This window comes from Mauremys mutica, chromosome 4 (genome assembly GCF_020497125.1).
Source record: "Mauremys mutica isolate MM-2020 ecotype Southern chromosome 4, ASM2049712v1, whole genome shotgun sequence".
Classification (NCBI taxonomy): domain Eukaryota; kingdom Metazoa; phylum Chordata; order Testudines; family Geoemydidae; genus Mauremys; species Mauremys mutica.
Window position 1 is genome coordinate 29,736,676 of NC_059075.1, and position 20,738 is coordinate 29,757,413.

At 44.2% G+C, this 20,738-nt stretch overlaps 1 protein-coding gene across 1 annotated transcript in view; it reads left to right on the plus strand.

The window, feature by feature from the left end:
* Positions 1–20,738, plus strand: part of ITPK1 (inositol-tetrakisphosphate 1-kinase) — a 256,870-nt gene that overhangs the window by 161,159 nt on the left and 74,973 nt on the right. Inside the window, exon 4 of the mRNA XM_045014140.1 lies at positions 7,525–7,642. Coding sequence (XP_044870075.1) covers positions 7,525–7,642 — 118 coding nt within the window. The remainder of the gene's footprint in view (positions 1–7,524; positions 7,643–20,738) is intronic.

Consider the following 20,738-nt stretch of genomic DNA (forward strand, 5'->3'; position numbering starts at 1 on the left):
TTATCTCAGATATTCCTTATAATCACAGTATGTTTAAAAAAACAATCCAGATGTTAAGGTTGATTGTGTCTCCTTAAAAAGCAAAAACACAGTGTGTGAGTGTGAAGACTGAAGGAAGTACATCAGAGGAAGAGAGTCTGAGCATAAGGCAGGGAGCCAGGAACTCCTTGTATTTTAGTCCTGAGTCTGCTGTTAACTTTTTCTGTGGCTTTAGACAAGTTACTAAGCATCTCTTTACATCCATTCCCCCTTTTGTAAAATGCTGATCTACTTCACAAGGCTGTAGTGAAGAATAAAGCTCGTGAAAATGGTAAAACACTAAGTATTATTGCTGCCATGGTTAATGTATATAATTTTGTAAAAATCAAAAAGTTCTCCAGATGAAGTAAATGGCTCATCTGCCATCTCTTCACATCTAACAGCTGATATTTACAGGTATGGATGGGTCAATTCACTGTACCTCAGGTCTTTTAAAACAGAATTGTAGTGGCTAATCCTCCCCCCGATACCTTTTCAGATAAGATGTCAAGCAATCCTAGCCTGCCTGTTCCCCCTCCTCCCACCCACACACATGAACCAGAATAAGCATTTCATCCAGAGCCCTCTGATATAGAACTGGAAATAGTGGGTCTCTCTTTGAATTCCAGTTTCCTTGTTGGTCTCCTGCCAGCGGCAAGCTTAGTGCAGAGCATAACTAAATGCCAGGCCTGAAATGTACACAGAGGAGGATCGGCTCAGAAGTCCTTGTTTCTTCTTGTTTGTTTTTGTTTTGTCAACGATTGGAAGGAGAAAAACATACACGTTGTCTGGATCAGGCTGAATTCCAGCCTAGGGATGGAGCCCTTTCAAAATATTGTCGGGAAACCTAAATCTCCTCCAGATTGTCGCCTGGCCGCTAGTCTGCAGTTGGCAATAAACTTTTGGTAAAGCACAGAGAAGGAAAGTGCAAGGTCATTTTGTAGAGATGAATGTAGACGAGCTGAGACCAGTTGGACTCCACAAGCTTTTGATTTGTTGGGAGTCGTGATCTGTCTTTGTTAGTTCCTTTCCCATCTCCTCCTCTGTTCCCTCTTGTGAAGCTCGTGTGTTAGTAGCCTGCACTCCTGGCATTCTTCCACTCTCCTCACCTGGTAATCGTGAATAGATTTATTTGTCGTTTTTTCATAAGCAGGGGAACCAAAGTTCATGGCATGAGGACAGGGCTGCTCCTTCAAACTCTAAGGACTTACCACTTTCATCGCATCAAGTTTCAACCTCTTTATTGGATACTCCCTTGCTTCAGTATATGGTAGAATATACTGCTTAGTTGTCCCCCTGTCCGTACATACAGTGATCCCCATTAAGAGGACAGCATCCGCTAAATAGCTGTTCCTATATATTCAGATGGTGAAATAGTTATGAAGATTTTTTTTCCCCATTCTAAATATATGGGAACACCTGTGGTACCCCTCTCTCCCCCCCCCCCTTTTTTTTTTTACTTTTCTGTGGTGGTCATTGTGCCTGCCCTTACCAGTGTTTGTATATTAACCATGTAAATCCAGATTCATAAAAGCTCTTCAGCATGTGCTTGCGTCCTGTTTACTTCAATAGGACATAAACACATGTGTAAGTGCTTTTGTGACTAACGATGCTTCCTTAAATCATGGCCATGATGATTCTTGTTAGGTAACAGAGGTCTTTTTTTTGTTCTTTACTTTATTTACACAAACTCAGGACTGTCAACTCATCTAAAGGCTTGTCTACATGTACATTTAGACTGTGGGTAAGTTGGGATGTGAACCTACACCATGTTAGCCTGCTGAGATCTAACTGTCCATGTGTACCCTGCTAATGTGCGCTAACAGTTTGTTAGAGCACTTTGATCAGACTGGCTCAAAGCGCCTCAAGGAACTGTTATTGTGCATCATCAAGGTGTAAACAGACAGTTAAAACTGTAGCAAGCTAGTGCAGGGTAGTCACACCTTGTTTGTCAAGGTCTCATTGGGTGTGTAGACAAGCCCTTGGTTAAATGAGCCATTCCCTCTTGCGAGCCATTCCCTCTTGCAATCTGTGATCAGAGCTCTGTGCCTTCACATGTCTGAGAGCCTCCTGTGGCTGGGCGGAGAGAAAAAACATTGCTGGAAGGTATTGTTGAATTCTTCTGAAGATGCCAAGCCAGATGAGGTTTGATAGGAGGAGAAGGAGGGCAGAGCCAAGGTTGGGACAGCTAAAAATATTCCAAATAAAGAAGGTAAATAGATGGGAGATTCTGTTGTACTTCTTTGAGGTGCTCTTTGACCAATAGGCAAAATGTTAGGTTTAAATAACAAGGTTACTGGAGCTAAACTCATTTTTTCTAAACAAATTTATTGGGCCTGGTCCTGAAGTCCTTAAACAAAACTCCCATTGTCTTCAGGATTGAGCCTGTTGACACCAAACCAGATTGCAAACCATTGCAGCATGGCTCTAATGACACACATGATCCAGTTTGGTTATTTTTAATAAACTCCTGTGAAACTCTTCTAGTAGCTCCCTTTGGGCTTATGAAAGGCCCCGCAGTCTCCTTTAGCAGACATAAAATGCTGAGGATGGTTGCACTCGGGACAAGCTTTTTGCTGTTGCAGTAAAATTGCTTTAAAATATCATCTTACTGGCATGGAGTCCTGGTGTTCACTTTGAATTCTACTCCATTCAAGGACTCTTTCTGATGCCTCGTCTCTGCCAGTCTGGACAGTTGGCTCTCAGATCTGTAGAGCATGTCAGGTGGGTGGTTGGGGGGAGAGGGATCTTTTTGATTAGACCCCCTTTGTCTAGCCTGCATTCTGACTTTATTTTAAAATCTATCTCCTCTGGTTTTGATAGGAAATTAACTATCCTTGAACCTAGTGTTGTTATCAAGGGAAAACCAGCATGCAGAGGTGCATTTGCCACAATACTTTCCCTCTTGCTAGTATCAGAAGATGACTGGTATGTCTTTGCTTTTCTTATACATACTCACTCCTGCCCCTCTATATTCTATCCATCAGAGATGCAAAGTTGCTGATGCTTAGGCTAGAGAATATCATTTCACAGTGCAACAGGAGTGTTCATGGAGCTTGTCAGGTGTCAGAAAAATAACAAGGTCTCTGCACTGTGGAGCTTACAGCCAGAAGGTATGTACACTGCAATTAGACACCCACGGCTGGACCATGTCAGCTGAATTGGACTTGGGCTGCAGGACTGTTTAATTGCGGTGTAGACGTTTGGGCTCGGGCTGGAGCCCGGGCTCTAGGACCCTGCAAGGTGGAAGGGTCCCAGAGCCTGGAAGTCTACAGTGCAATTAAACAGCCCCCCAGCCTGAGCCCTGCGAACCTGAGTCAGCTGGCACGGGCTAGCCACAGGTTTTTAATTGCAGTGTAGACAAACCCTGAGGATTCTGAATCTATTCACAGTGAAGTCAATGGGAGTTTTGTCAATGACTTCAATGGGACCAAGATTAAGCTCCAGAAATGATGACTACACAGCAGAATCCTGGTAGAATATGGTGAAAAGGGCAGTAGGAAAGGGAAATGGATGTGGAAGGGGTTGATGATTAGTGACACATGGGCTATTCTGGGAAGATAGAGAGGCAAAGGTAGTGGGCTAGCATTGTACATCCAATGATAAAGAAAGACTGTAAAGAAATCAGAAGTGATATCATGTATCAAACAGAATCAGTTTGGGTCAAAATCACCGAGAATGGATTGTTCCAGAGGTTCGATTGGGAGTAGGTGTGAGGGGTTTGCTATAGACCTCCAGGGTCAGATTTGGATATAGACAGAGATCTGTGTAATATTATTAGAGAGATACATACCAGCAGGAATTGTCATTATAGGAGACTTTAAATTCCCAAATATGGATTGGAGAACAAATGCAACTAGGAAGGACTCAGTTATTCCTGTTTGTGATAGCCAACAGATTTCTTCATCAAAAGGTCACTGTATCAACAAGAGGTGATGCTGTTTTAGACTTGGTGTTGATAAGTAGTGATGACGTTATAGAGGAGCTGGTTATGGAAAATAACCTTGGATTGTGAGTGAGCACAAGCTGATTTATTTTAAATTAAATGGAAGGATAGAATCATAGAACTGGAAGGGACTTTGAGAGGTCATCTAGTCCAGTCCCCTGCACTCAAGGCAGGACTAAGTATTAATCAACAACAGGTTGGTAACTAAGGTTTTAAAGTTCAAATGGGAAGACTGAGAAATGAAGGGAATTAGTCTACTGAACTGAAGAGCTCAGGGACTTAAATGTGTAGGAGTTTTGGAATTTCTTTAAGTCAAAGGTACAAAAACGATCTGAAATTTGTATTCAAGGGAAAAAACTTGTAGGGAGAAAGGTTCCAGGTTAACTGGATGAAGAAACACCTCCAAAAGGAATTAGGAGTACACAGAGAGCTTATGAGGAATGGAAAAAGGGGTTGATCAGCGGAGAAAGCTACGTCTTGATGGTCAGGAAGTGCAGGGATAAAATGAGAATTGTCAAAAGTCAAGCTGAGTTAGACCTTGCAAAGGAAATTAAAGCAAATAGTAAAAGGTTCTTGAGCCATGTAAACCAAAAGAGAACAAGAGAAAAAATGGGGTTGCTATGCAGCGAGGATGTGGGGTGGGGGTAGAGATTAAGGATAATGTAGGTATGGCCCAAAAACTAAATGAATAGTTTGCCTTACTTTTCAAAAAGGATGATAATGTACAACATGGGGGCAAAGGCAGGATGTCTAATGAAATGAGTGTATAGAAATAGAAATTACTACATTTGAAACCTACATTTGAGGTGGAAGCAAAACTCAGGGTTTAATGTGCTCAAGACAGTGTGCCTGGATAATCTCCATCCCAGAATACTGAAAGAACTGACACGTGAAACCTCAAGTCTGGTAGCAAGGATTTTTAATAAATCTATCAAATCGGAGGTGGCATTTTGTGACTGGAGAATAGCTAATGACATACCTATCTTTAAGAAAGGGGAGCGAAAAAATGATCCAGACAACTACAGACCTGTTAGTCTGACCTTAAAAAGATGTAAGACTTTAAAACAAATATTGAAGGAAAGAATAATTAGACATGGAAGGAAACAGAAAATGGGATAAAATGCAACATGGATTCACTAAAGGTAGATAATGCCAGCGTACCTTGATATCTATCTTTGATAAGATAACAGATTTAGTTTTCTTGTCTAAAAAAGTCAATCTGGACTTCAGTAAAGCATTTGACATGGTACCACATGGGAAATTATTCGTTAAGTTAGAGAACTGCCTAGTGTCTCCTTCTTGGTTGGTGCTGCTCCGGAATTCAGCAGAGAGAGAAAAGTTTTTTTTGTAGGGGTTGTTTTTTTAAATTAAGGTAAAATAGTTTGTGTTATCTTAAAATGTTTCTCACAATTTTTCAAATCAATGTGTATGCTTGTGTGTGAACATAATGGCACATATAGGCACCCAACAGGCATCTTAGAGAGGAGGATGGGCCAGTGCTTAGGGCACTAGATTAGGAAGGGACCTGGGTCTCAGATAGAGACTCTGGGATTACTGTGGTCGGGAGATAATTTAAAAATGCCCCTTTACATGTTTTATGCTATCGACTCAAAACAAAGGCATGGAACCAGGCTTCCATTTGGGGAGGCAGAGAGGAGTTTTGTAGCCAGGGCCAGCGTTTGCAAGGATAGCGCACATGGCAGCTGACTAAATGAGAATGTTTGTGATATGCTATGAAGATAGCTCAGCTCCTTTCTCTTTCCAGGTGGTGGTAAAATATTGTACAGTGCCATGCACACGTCTCAGAGCAATTTGTATGATATTTCTAGGAGACGTATTAAATATGTAAGAAGTGTGTGGTGTCACATAGCATGTGCCAAGGGGCTCTGAAGGAAATCCATTTGCGTGATCCGAGCAATGTGACGGGGCCGCTAACCCAGCACTGGCTCCTCTTAAAGTCTAAAGAATAATCCGTCTGCAGCAAGCAGTGAATTAAATGCATTCGTTCAGCAGCAAGCAAAGACTTGTTGATGTTGAACAAATAACTCACTCTCTCCTGCTTAGAATTGGGAGTAGAGTCTGTGTTGGGATCAGATGTCTCCATTCCTTTTGCTGTATTTCAGTAGCCAGTGAAGTGTGTCTCTCAGTGCTGCCCTGTGGTACTCCTGAGCATAATTTGGAGTATTATTTTTTTTCTTTGAAGAATATCCTGTTTAGGTACTTAATTAAGCCAGTTATTAATGGAAACATTTACCATGCATCACGTAAATAGATGTGAAGAAATGAATGGAGGTTAATGGAGGCTGATTAGGAAATCTCATTAAAGAATAAAGACAGATTTTAGCTCGGAATTACTTGTCCAACTCTGAACACTCTCATTAATCACTTTGACTGTATGGAACCAGTGTGGGCAGGCACATGGCCTCTTGTATGCATGTACATATGTGGGCATGAAAGAGAAATACCTTGAGCATCTCAGATCACAGTAAACATTGACAAGAGCTAGTGGGGTATATATAAAATTTCCCTCATAGTAACGAGGCAGCGGTCATGATGTCAGAAATGGGAATTTGGTGCTCGGAGTTTTTCACTACAAAAAAACAACACATGGCAGGGAGTCTCAGAGCATAGGTCAGCTGACTCAGGCTCTCACTGCTGGGCTAAAAATAGCAGTGTAGGCGTTCCAACTTAGGCTGGAGCTGGAGCCTGGGCGTTCCAACTTAGGCTGGAGACCCGGCTAGGAGGGAGGGTCTCAGAACCCAGGCTCCAGCCCAAATTCTACAATGCAGTTTTTAGCCCTTTGGCACAAGCCCTGCAAGCTCACGTCGGTCGACCCAGGTTCTGAGACTCGCTGCTGCAGGTCGTCTTTTGCAATAGCTCCAATATGAAGCTCACTAGGGGAGTTGCTGTGTTCTCGGAGCTAACGGGCAGGGGAGCATTTGCTTAGGGAGGTGGCAAGATGGATACATAGTGCTGTTGCTTTGAAAACTGCATTGTGTTTCAATGAAGTAACAACATCCCTGGCCCTGCCACCTTTTTTCAGTCCTTATCATCTAGCTCTTCAGTTGGCAGTCAGTACAGGTAGGGGACAGTAATATTAATGTAAAAGAATGCAGATGTAGTTCTGATCTGCACTCTGAAGTGGACTGATGCCCATGTGCTGTTTAAGCTCATCAGTGTAATTACAAGGTTGACCCCAATAGCACTGTGTCCTTTTTCTCCTAATGCTGCTATTGTGAGTCTTCGCCACTGGCTCTGCTCTGAACTGATGTGGCTGCAGAGCAGGTTGCAGGGCTGATGAGTCCACAGTTGAATATCACTGTCTTAAACACTGTCTGGCATCATATTTGTATTCAGCAGGATTCCAGTTTACAGTGCCAATCATGAGAAAGTCTAGACATGCCCTGCAATTCTATTTACGAAGTGCCAGCCTCATTTGGAGGAGGAGTTGTAGATTGATTGGGTCCTTAACCTTCTCCTGTTTATTTCGCCATGCTTTGGTGCTTTTTATGCTGTCCAGCAAATCTAACAGTAGCCTTTGCTCCGTGTTTGTTCTGCAGGAGTATATCGATGCTCACCCTGAGACTATCATCCTGGACCCCCTTCCTGCTATCCGGACACTGCTGGACCGATCCAAGTCTTATGAGCTTATTCGGCGAATAGAGGCCTATATGCAAGGTAGGCCAGTGACTTTTCATTTCAGAAAAGCATGTTCCTTGCATTGTGGGTGTGACTGGAGTTCTAGGTGGGGAGCCAGCTGTGGTCACTCAATTAGGGTGAACTGGAAAGAATGGGGCAGACAATCTCACAAAAGCTGGTGGATATTCCAGTACTTAGATTTACCAAGCCAGCGTAAAACAGCTTCTTTATTACCTCACTGGTTACTCAAGTCCAAACAACACTGTTCCCTTGAAGTGACCCAGCCTCAGGCCTCCATCCAGGTACCTAAGTCAAATATGATGATTTCTGAAAATCTTATTTCATCATATAAAAGAAAAGGTTCTACCAATCCCAAAGGATCGGACACATTACCTCCCAGGTTATTGAATATTCCAGATCTTACCCAAATACACACTACAGCCAATTCTTGTTAAACTAAACTAAAATTTATTAAAAAATAAGAGCGAGAATATGGTTAAAAGATCAGTATACATACAGACATGATTCAGTTCGTTTAGGTACAGATTCATAGCAGAGATGGTGAGCTTTGTAATTGCAAAGTGTTCTTTTAGAAGTATTTCATAGGTTATAAGTCCAATGTCCAAATATCATATTCAGGGTATACCAACATAACTGGGACCTTAATCTTGTGACTCAAACTCCCCCTGATGAAGCCTAAGCAGATCTGAGATGACAGACTCAAGACCCAAGGATCTTTATATACAATTTCTTGTCTTTTGACAAGTTGGAGTTCAAAAGGTAATTAGCATGACTCTGAAGGAGATCCATCACTGGTACTTAGCTATAGAATTAACATAAGGCAATTTGCTTGTTCCTCCACCATTCTCAGATTATTTGCTATACATTTCAAAGAGAGATGAATACAGAGATATCCTGTGTATACAATTCATTTAAATGAATGCTAGGATGTTCTTTTGACCTCTGAATTACCAGAATACAGCATAGACAGGGACTGTTGATTACACTGTCGGACCCTGCTCATACATATGTAAATACACAAAAACACAGACATTATCTACCCACATGTCTTTTGAGTGTTGTTTATTTTGCAGGATTTTTAACCCTCTCTAGCCATGCGTCACAGTGGGTTTGTAGCAGAAGGAACAGCTGGTTCCTGGAGTTAGGTATGTGAGTGTTAGTAATGGGCAGAGGCTGCAGACACAGTCCTTCATAGCAGAATCTAGGCTTTTGTTTTTGAAAGCATGAGAATAGGGGTTTGATCTAAGTTAAACAAGGTGTGTGTTTGATGGGGAGCATATTTATTACTCTGAGCAGCAGCAGAAATGCTGTCTTTTCATACACACTGGTAAATTGAAATTATTGTACAATCTAACTGCTTGTCATGGGAAGACTAAAGCCTACAGTTAGCTCTTGAGCCAACTCCTGTGTGTTAGGATTAAGTCAAGAGTAGCCTCTCCTTCTGAGTGCTGTAGAAGTAGCTGTTCCAAGAGCCAGTTGTTTATGGTGTTGAGAAGTTGCTTCTGTAAACTGTGTTCCAATGTGACATTTGACTGGTTAATGTTTGCGTCGTTCTATTGCTATCCCAGTTCTCAGGTCAGAAACTTACCCTATTGCCATCTTTTGTATTTTTATGATTTGGGATTTATATTCATACAGTTTGTATCCACTTTGTCTGGCCATCATCATGGTGTCTGAAATCGTCCCAAGTATGTACAAATAGAAATATGAATCACAGTCTCCAACACACTCTCTTCTTTTCCAGTCTGTTGGAGAAATAGCTGAATTAGTTTTCAAGTGTGTGTGTGAGTTGTAGTTTGTTCTGAAAGCGGGGAGAGGTAGTATTTTTATCTCTTGTGGGAATGAACAGCAGAACTGGTAGAAAAATGGGATCCATTGTTCACAAACACATTGATCCACTTTTCAGTCAAGAAATGTTGAAGAAAATTTTCATTTAAATTGTTGATTTTTAAAAATGTCTGACTGGCCCTGGTTGACAGTTTGAGCTCTCCAGTGGAGTGTAGCTGCCACATGTGGGCAGAGCCCCTTCCCTTTGTCTATGACTGTTTCTCAGCTTATCTCATGGATGGCTTTGAATATCATGACCGGAACCTTTAACTGCACTCTCTATTGAGTGGGGACCCAGCGCTGAGAGCTGAGCACCGGGTGATATGGTCCTGGTGGTCTTTGCTAAGCAGATGGGCTGCTGCATTTTGTTCCAAGAGGAGCTTTTTTAGGACATGTATGTAGCTTTATTCCTAGGTGTAATAACTAGCAATAATTGAGTCAGGGAGCCACAAATCTGTGGATCACTAAAGGTCTGTATCAGAAAAACTTTTTTCCCCCCTCCTCTTTAATCAGGTTGTCTAATCTGTTATGCCCTTGTTAGGTAAAAAGCAAGTCCTTACTCACCTCTCCAGCACCCGAGTTCGTGCGGAGTTGGTATGGGGCTCACAAATCTGTCAGAGACCAGACAACACTTCGTTGATCAACGGGCTCACACTATCCTTAGCTTAAAAGCCTTCGGAGTAAGTGTGGCAAGTTTATTAGGGTTGAGCATCAATATTTATACACAGAAGTAAACAAAGTGATTAACAGATCATAATGGTCATGCATAATCAAACAAGATTCTACAGGATAAAACAGGTTAAAATGTAAATTAGAAAAGACAAAGGGGGAGATGGCTACTTAAGGGGAGGGGGATGTCATGAGTAGTTCGCAGGTCAGAGCTTTGATTAAAAGTTTCAGATAGAGACATCAAGTCTGGGTTAAGTTTAAACTCATAAAAAGTTCAGACTCAACATTCCTCCATTTGTAGCTTTGGGATAACTATTTACCAAAAGCTACACCCCATTTTAAGGAGCCAAGGGCCGCTTGGCAATTTCAGCCTGGGCCAACTCGAAGAGAGTAAGGCCTTTGGCTGAAGTAGGAAAAGAATAAACTGACCTACATGAGTTTATGAGGGAGGGGACACACTGAATACAGCAACACAGTATTATAAGGATTACTATGGCCCCAACAATACCCACCAAGAGTTTTTTAACCCACCCAAATCCAGGCAGCCAATTCCATAAGGCTCCCCACCAATCATAAGGTGGCTGGCCAGAGGAGTAGTTCTTAGCCATTTCCCTTAGATGTTTGGTACGTTGAAAAGTGTCAGGGTAGGTGTCGTTTACAAAAACACAGCATTCTTCATTTATGAGGGCGCAAGTTCCTCCTTGGGCTGCTAACATTATGTCTAAAGCCATTCGGTTTTGCAAAGCTAACTGGCGCAGCTGGGACATTTCCCCGGCCTGATTCTCAAATAGAGTCGCAGTTTCATTGGTTAAAGATTCTAGTAGTCCCTGTAGACGGATGACACCACCCCTCAAGCTAATAAGACCAGCCCACCGCTGCCACGACAAACCATCACGGATATTAATATCTCTGAAGGTTTCACGAATGTTACGAACGTGGGGAAAATGGGGGGGGGTGAGGGAGATGCGAGAAGGCGGTGTGAGCCACGCTAAATAACATGACCCTGCCCAATCAGGGGAGAGAAAGTAATAAGCTTTGGGCCCGCACACCCAGTATGTTCCATACATTGCGTTTCGGGTATTCCATTTCTCAAAGTAGGAGGTAACCCACCACCCGTTGGACCACTGTTCCCCTGGTAACGCAGAGGGGTCGTTGTGCGAACCGCAGAGGCACAATTTGGTAGTGGTGTTTTCAAAGTGCAGTGTAGTACTGCTTGAGCAGTTGTAGAAGGCAATCGTATATCCCTTAACAATTAGTTGGACACCCTCGTGATCTGAGCAGGGCTTCTTAAAAGCTGACTCTGAAGGCTTGCCCACCCATGAAAAAGTTGGATCGGGGTGAGGGATCCACATATGGGATAAGTGGGATGCGCAAGGCTTGAAGCCAAGATTTTTACTAAAGGCGGTGCCATTAAAATACATGTTGCATTTACTGGTTCCCACAAAAGTTGACCCCTTTTCTTTAACAAAACACAGTGATCCTGTCTGATTGGGTACCCTGAGATATCTATTAATTGGCACTCCTGTTTTGTCCCATGTAAGATTGTGTTGGACTGGATCTTTTACTCTAGCCAGTGGCATCCAAGTCATATTAGCAGTGGTCAGGGGAATGGGTGTGAAGGGGAGTCCCTGTTCTGCATTTACTGGAAATTGAGTACATACCCAGCAATTACTTCTATTTCCTAAAATACGAGTTTTAACCTCGTGGGAATATCTAATAAAAGCATTATCTTCATAAGCAGAAAATAAACTAAAAAGGCATAATAAAAAACATACAGTTGTCAGAATAAAAGGTCCTCTCATTTTTTTCGAGTCAATTTAAGTCTGATGTCTGAAAGAGGTAAGCTGGTCCACTGGTCAGAGGCAGTGTCCTCAGTGGTGGCAAGAGCTGCTGGTCCGTCACTGTGGTCCACTACGGCTGGCTTGACGTGGGAGTGGTGGATCCAGGATTTGCGTCCTTCCAGGAACACTGCAGTCTGGGTTGTTAAAAGAACCTGGTGGGGTCCAGTAAACCTCGGCTGGAGGGTGTCGCCACAAACGAACTTTTTGGCCCAGACGAAGTCCCCTGGTTGGAACGGGTGGATCTGTTCTTCTAGTGGCACGGTCTGGGAAAACTGCGAGGCTTTCCAAAGGGTATGGAGGCGAGCCTGTAGGGAGAGAAACTGGCACACGGTCATATGATCCCCTCCCAATAGTGAAACATCAGCACGTGGTAGCGCCCCGCCTTTGAAAGGGGGGTGTCCATAGAGCAGTTCAAAGGGGGATAATCCCAATACACGGGTTGGGCGAGTACGAAGGTGAAACAGGACCAAGGGAAGTACCTGAGGCCACTTTAACCCTGTTTCCTGACAGTATTTAGCCAATGTAAGCTTAAGCTCCCTATTAATACGCTCAACTTTCCCGCTAGACTGGGGGTGGTAGGGTGTATGAAAGGAGTGTGAAATGCCCAGTCCTTGTTCTAAACGGCCAAGGACATTACCAGTAAAGTGGGGTCCGCGATCTGAGTCAAGTATGAGAGGGATGCCAAAACGGGGTACAATGTCTCTAAGGAGGATCTTCGCCACTGTGGCAGCAGTACAATTAGCAGTAGGAAAAGCTTCGACCCATGAAGTCAGAGGGCAAACCAAAACAAGGAGGTGCTTTTTCCCAAAAGCCTTTGGCATATCTGCAAAGTCAATTTGAAGATGTTGAAATGGAGCAGCAGGCGGAGGTCTTCCACCCTTAATTTTGTTAAGAGGCGGAGCAGGTCCATTACGCTGACATGTGCTGCATGCTTTCACTATTGACAGGCAGTAGGGTTGAATGCCTGGAGCATACCAAAAGCGAGCGATGGTGTCCACAAGGGCGTGCGTGCCGTAGTGACCCCCCTTATCATGGTGCCAGCGAACTGCCACGGGGTATGTGGAGCGAGGGAGGCAGGCTCGGCCATCCGGCATAAGCCAGGTCCCTTTGACCAGAGTGGCTCCGAGGCTCTCCCACGACTGTAGTTCAGCAGCAGGTACCGGTACAGGGTAAAAGCATACTTGCTATCAGTAAAAATGGTAACGGTCTTACCAGCGGCCAACTGGCAAGCTCGGGCCAGGGCATAGAGTTCGGCGGCCTGGGCTCCCCAGTTGCCTGGCAGTGAGGCGGCCTCTTGAATGTCCCATTCAGAGGTGACTGCATAACCGGTGAAACGCTTGCCATCAACATAGAAGGAGCTTCCGTCCGAGAAGAGGATGCAATCAGGGTTGTCCAGTGGCACGTCAAACAGGTTGTTCCTTATCTGTAAGATGCTATAAACTACTTCCACACAGTCGTGCTGATCCTGGAGGACTGGCAGGTCAGGAAGCAAGGTAGCTGGATTAAGGGGCCCACACCTTTCAAAAATTAGGTTAGTGTCTTCTAAGAGTTCGGCCTCTAGCTGTTGCTGATGATGGGCCGAAAAGACCTGGGTTGTGCCCCTACGCAGAAGGGCTGACAAGGCATGAGAGGTCCAAACCGTGGTAAAATGACCCAGGGTCAGGCTCTTTGCCTTTGTGATCAGCAGGGCAGCTGCTGCCAGAGTCCGGGTGCAGGATGGGGTTCCCTGAGCGACAGGGTCGATCTGCTGGGAGTAAAAAGCAAGCGGGAAATGGTGGGGCCCGCTCAGTTGGGTAAGGACGCCACTAGCAATTCCGCCCCTCTCGTGGACAAAAAGGTGAAAGGTTTTGTTGTAATTGGGGGGGCGGAGAGACATGGAGGAGGCCACACTGTCCTTGAGTAACTGAAAGGCTTGGATCGTGTCTGGGGACCACTGCAAAGGGTCAGGAGCAAGGTTAGCAGTGAGTCGGTGGAGCGGTTTGCTCAACTCCCCGCAGGACGGCAACCAGGGGCGACAGAAGCCAATTAATCCTAAGAAACCTCGAAGTTGTTTCTTGATGTTTGGCAGAGGGCAGTTTTGGATAGTCTTTATGCGGACTGGGTCCATTTGTCTCCCCTCTGGGGTTAACAGGAAGCCCAGATATCGGACCTTCTGTGAGACCCACTGAATCTTGTTAGGGTCTACCTTGTGGCCTCTGGTGTGTAGGTATAATAAAAGTGCCTTACCATCGATGCGGAGGGCGGCTTCTTCGCGGTTACCTAGTAGGATGTCATCTACGTATAGGACTAACGTGGATCCCTGCGGACTGGTGAAGCCTTCCAAGTCGTGGCGGAGGCATTGGCTGAAAATCGTGGGGGCTGTCTCTGTAGCCTTGAGGAAGTCGTTGCCAGACATAACTTTGTCCCTCCCAGGTGAAACCAAAGAGATATTGAGAGTCTGGGTGCACAGGAATGCTGAAAAAAGCTGATTTTAAGTCAATAACAGTGAACCACTCAGCATCCCAGGGGATTTGGCTGATGATAGTAGCTGGATCAGGAACTACTGCATGAAGAGGGACCACATACTGATTAATAACCCGTAGATCCTGTACAAAGCGCCAACGAATAGGGTCTCCGTCCTTTTTAGGAGGCTTTTTGACAGGCAATATAGGGGTGTTACAGGGAGTGCACTGAGGGCGGACTAACTTTTGTGCAATGAATCCCTCGATAATGGGGCGGATGCCCTCCCGGGCTTCCAGCGACAGGGGGTATTGAGGGACTGACAGGGGGGCTAAGGAGGGCTTCACTTGAATCCTTATTGGCTCTGCCGAAAGGAGCAGGCCAACATCAGTGTCAGAAATTCCCCAGAGGGTTGAAGGCAAGTCAGTGAGGTCAGGGGAGAGAGGGGGGGGGTTCCCAATTACCCTGAGTTGGGGCCGAATCTCCTAACACTGTCATCAATAATCCTACCCCTTCAGGAGTGCAGGTTAAAGTAGCCTCAAGCTTACAGAGTAAATCCCGGCCCATCAAAGGGATCGGACAAGCTGGGGAAAAAAGAAAACGGTGAGAAAAACATTTATCAGCATAAATAACATTTAGAGGCAAAGTGAGTCCCAGAGACTGTGGGTTGCCCTCCACCCCAGTTGCAGTTTTAACCTCAGAGGATAGCCAGGGAGAGGGGGCATGATTTAAAAGAGAGAAAGTAGCTCCAGTATCAATGAGGAAAGAGACAGGCAGTCCTTGGACTGAAAGGGTTAGATGAGGCTCTTTGCTGGGAGGGGAGAAAGTGAGGAAGGAGCCGGCTAAAGACATTAAGGAAATAAGACCATCATATTGTTTGCCTTCGCCCCCGGGGTACCGTCATTGAGAAGGCTGAGTTTGCTGCAGCTGCTGCTGTTGCCCGTAGTTGATCCAGGCCTGAGGAACGGGCTGAGCTGGTGGTGCAGGGGTGTATTCGTCCCTGGTGTAAGTATCTGCAGATGCGACCGGACCCTCTGGGCGTCCCCAGGGGCATTCACGTTTAAAGTGACCGGGCTGTCCGCACTGAAAACAATTTCCTGGTGGCTGGGGTTGCCAGGACCCTCTTCCCCGAGCACCCTGAAATCCCCTGCCACGGCCACGGCTTCTGCCTCGAATACCACCGCGAAAAGCTAAAGCCATCAACTTATATTCTTCCTTTTTCTCTTTCTTTTTACTACTTTCCCTTTCTTTCTCCCATGCAAAACTCCTCCCGAGGTGTGCCCCTCCAATTCCTCCTTATCCCTCTGCAGAGATTCCAATCTGGAGTCCTGCAGATTCCCCTCTGCGCTCTGGAGAGAGTCCCCCTGTGGAGGAATAGGGGCAGGTGCAGTGGGGACCAACTGACGAGTTAAAACACGCCATGGTTTACACCCTTCATCGAAATAACATGGAGGGGATTCACTCTCGGGAGAATACCTGACTGTCATAATTTTTAAAGATTTCCACAGCTCTGCTGCTGTGTCCCAACAAAACCAGTAACATAACTGTCCCGGATGGTCTTTTTCGATCTGGCTCCTTACTCCTCTTAAGGCAGCCTGTTCGAAAGAGCCATACGAAGGCCACCTCATCTCCGGGTCGGCCAATACCGCGGTATACCCAGTCCAATTTCTTACACACAGTGTGTACAACTTCCTCCTAGACATTCCTGTCTGTACTGGGAGTTTCCCTTCGTTCCATAACTTATTTACAATCCCCAGCAGACTCTCAAGAGGCACGCTAGTCCCTTGACCCATGGTGTCTGACAGGAGCCCTCCAACTGGCGTTTATCCTGCTGTCCAGTACACGACCCCTCAATATTGAATTGGCTGGGAGAAATCTCCCGTGGCGCCTGCCAATTCGTATATGAGTGGTCTGACCACTGGACAGAGGCACCGCACCAGAAGGATATCCCGGACGAGCCCCCAAATTGTTAGGTAAAAAGCAAGTCCTTACTCACCTCTCCAGCACCCGAGTTCGTGCGGAGTTGGTATGGGGCTCACAAATCTGTCAGAGACCAGACAACACTTCGTTGATCAACGGGCTCACACTATCCTTAGCTTAAAAGCCTTCGGAGTAAGTGTGGCAAGTTTATTAGGGTTGAGCATCAATATTTATACACAGAAGTAAACAAAGTGATTAACAGATCATAATGGTCATGCATAATCAAACAAGATTCTACAGGATAAAACAGGTTAAAATGTAAATTAGAAAAGACAAAGGGGGAGATGGCTACTTAAGGGGAGGGGGATGTCATGAGTAGTTCGCAGGTCAGAGCTTTGATTAAAAGTTTCAGATAGAGACATCAAGTCTGGGTTAAGTTTAAACTCATAAAAAGTTCAGACTCAACATTCTCACTATATTCTTTTGTTGTCTATTGTGCTGTGCCCTAGAGTTTAGAAAGTTTAAGGCAAGGGTGATACAGCTGTAAATAACACGGAGATTTTAACAGTTGCATCAGCTGCATTTGGGTTCTTCAGAGTGGAAATCCATTGCAAGAAGACTGTCTTACTATCAAGCTGCAGCTAGGTATTGCCACAGCTAGAGATGTCCAGTTGCATCCCGAGGTAGCTGTGTGATGTACACAGTATTGGGCTGCATCGCCTCCTGAGAAGTGGATGTAAAAAGAAATGTAAAGAGTTGAACATCCGTGAAGGTAGAAATGTCGTTGTTTTTATGGAGGCCCATGAGCTATAGAATCTATGTACATTAGTAGTTATTATACCTGTGTTTTAGCTATAGATAAAAATTCCTTTCTTGTGTGAATTGCTGTGCTCCCTTTTAGTGTAACTAAAAGTGAAATACAGTGTTTGCCCCCTTCAGTTTGCATTTCATTTCAACTCTCCAGACATTTAGGGAGTTGATAACTGAGGAATGGCACCATTTAGGCTAAAGGCTAAATTCTTGCTTTGGGTTTATTTTTCTCACCACATACTCTGTCCATCACCACTCTGATGTGTGTCTAACACAAGATGAACATGTTGTGCTTTGTTGATTCCCAAATAAACCCTCTTTAGCTATGCAACTGCCTCTGCCTGGCTCAGTAAACACATTCTTGATGTATTATACCGTTCTGTAAAAGTAGCTTACGTTGCTGGGTCACTTTGCTCTGCAACATAGGGTCAAAATTTTCAAAAGTGATGTGATTTTGGGTGTCCAACTTAAGACAATGCTCAGCACCTGCTGAAAATCAGGTCTCTTTTTTAAAGTATCTCAAGTTGGGCACCCAAAATCAATAGTCACTTGGACTGTGTCTAGCAAAAGATTTTTAAGTTGAACTGTTTGATTAATTAACTCCTGGGTCCTGGTTGAAAAGATTTCTATTTATCTAAGATACTTTTTTGACCTTCATTACCATAGCAGATCTGCCCTCCACAATCTTTAATGTGTTTATTCTTCCCTGTCTCACAGATGTTTTAGAAATACTGTTATCTCCATTTTTTAGATGGGGGAACTTAGCCATAAAGAGATGAAGTAAATTGCCCAAGGTCACACAGGAGGCTTGTGGCAGAATAGGGAATTGAACCAGTCCCTCTAGTCCCAGGCTAATACTCTAACCACTGGAACATCTTTCCTTGTTGAGACCCTAAAATTCCTATTTTACTTGATGTACTAGCAGGTAATTAATGATTTAACCTGCTGGATGAAGTATAGAGATTGATCTGATTCCAGTTTCAACAGGAAATGTTTCTCTCTGAAGCAGGAAACATTTCTAATAATTCTCATTACTATGAGATGGTTTTTTATTAGAAATAGATCAGAGGCTGAGCTCTTTCCTGTTCCTTTTTTGTTTTCACAGTGCAAACACTGAATGATTGACTCATTTTGAAACCCTCATTCCTACCTTTTTCAAAGTCCTTTAAAAATAAAAGTTTGCATTCCCCACATGTGCTCCATGTAGCCGGCAGATCACTGTGAAATAAATCGCTGAAAAGTTCTGTTGGTTTAGCAGTTCAGTTCTCTCAGCAATGCCATTGCTGTGGTTTTTTACTTATCAGTGAGAGATTACTACTTGGTGCAAATATGAGCTTGACGGGAGTTTCTCCACATGATAGCAATGTTTGGGAAAACTAACTGCGTGTTTTAATGAAAAATGCATTTTCAGCAGGGCTGTGTGTGATCTAAGATGTGTCTGCTCTTTCAGTTGTTGACCTAATGAAAAATACTTTTGGATTCATGGAGGTATATTGAGAAGCTCTGACCTTCACAGCGTCAGACTTTCAAGACTTAACCATAATAAAAAAGAAAGTTAAGATGTTAACAAATATTTGTAATGATTTGCTGCTCTTGTGATTAGATTTAGTAATCAGAATTCTTCATTATGTTGTAACTTTCCTTTCCAGGGAAGCTTCTTTTAAAGGCTAAAAATCATATTTGGAAAAATAAACCCTTACCTGTGTTCCAATAATACCTTAGGTTATTAAAACTGAAGGAATTTTAAAAAGGACAAAAACATGCCATTCTCTGTTTATGTTGTTTTACTTTTTTCTATTTTGCTTAGGGTGGACAATGGAAATGTACTAGTCAGTTTCACTTTTAGTTTCTCTTGGGCAATGTTTGGGTTGCAAATAGTACAGGACACATGTTGTTGTTCTTTTAAACGGTTTCCATATGATTTAGGAAAAAAAATAAAAATTCTTATTGACCTTAGGTTTTTCTCATCATTTTGTTTTTTGAAAACATTAAATTTGGGGTGAATTTGTCCCGATGATGCCCCTTTGAAAGAGTTCATATGTGAAGAAAACTGTGGTTCTTAAGTTTCTCTCACTCCTTTGTACATTTTTGAAGTACAGGAGCCACTTCCTGAGGATACTGTAAACAATATAAAGCCATTTAACTGTGACATTTCCGCCCTAATATGTAATTGAAACCATTTAAGTGCTGTTGTTTTTGTGTTATGAGATGCTGCTGCTTTGAGTGCTGCTTTCTGCATGTTTAGGAAGATTAGGAAATTGTACTGCGGACCATTATTTTTTCCCCACTAAAACTTTTTAAACCAGATCTTCCTTTAAAGAAATTCCTGTTGCAGAGTCATATGTTTCGTGTATGGCCAAAAGAGAGCGGGACAGTGTGATCAAGCAGATATAATACAAGATGGGGGCTCAGGAAGCCTGGATTCTCTACAGCAGCAGGTCTCAGACTTTAGTAACCCGAGGACCCCCATTTTGATTTAAAATCTTTTGGGACCCTGCTAATCCCCAGGCCCCATTCCCACTCCACCCCTTCTCCCAAGGCCCAGCCTGCCCCCCACTCCACCCCTCCCCCGACCATGCCCCATCCCCACTCCTCCCCCTCCCTCCCAGTGCCTCTTGCACGCCAGGGAACAGCTGTTCTGAGGCATGCAGGAGGTGCTGGGAGGGAGAGGGACGAGTTGATCAGCGGGACCGGCAGCCCTGGACATGATTCCGCCCCCTCCCCCAAGTACGCCCCGTCTTCGCTCCTCTTCCTCCCTCCCAGCGCCTCCTGCACGCCACTGAACAGGTGTTGCCCAGCATGCAGGAGGCGCTGGGAGGGAGGGGGAGGAGTTGAGTTGATCAGGGGAGTTTGAGAAACGCTGCTCTACAGTGCTCTGGCTCTGGGACAGTGGACAAATAACTTTACTGCTCAGTGTTTTTGTCTGCTGGTAAGTTCTGTTTATTATTTTGGCTGTGTCTAAGCTGGAAGACTTTTGCTTGCATAGCTATGTGTTATGAGATGTGATTTTTACTGACAGAGCTGTGCCAGCGAAAGCCCCTACTAGTACACACAGTAGTTTGGGGGAGCTGAAGCGAGCTGTACTGGCTAAAGTGCAGTCTTGCCAGTATAGCTGTATCCCTGCCAGCAGCGCTTTGCCGGTATAGCTATACTGGTATAACCTAGAGTAGACATAGCCTGTGTGTGTGTGTGTGTGTGTGTGTGTGTGTGTGTGTATACACACGCTGCCTGGCACAATGGGGCTCAGAGCTCAGTTAGGGTTTCTAGGGGTTGCTGTAATACAGCTAATAGACCAATTGCTGGAGGGAAGACGAGGTTGGACAGTAAGTCCAGTGTTTTCAAAAGTGGGTGCCTAAAATTAGATAGCTAAATAGGTGGCCTGATTTTTTTTTTTTTATTATTTTTTTATTTTTTTTTAGTGCAGAGCACCTACACCTCTGGAGCTGTGTGCGCTCAGCACTTCTGAAAAGCAGGCCAACTATTTTAAGTCCCTAAATATGTGTGCCATTTTGGCGTGCAATCTAGATCAGTGAGGGGCTAAGTCACACTTGCCCTGCAGCCTTGGAGTGCCTCACAGTGCTTTGCTGTTGTAGCTTGCACCTGGGTCA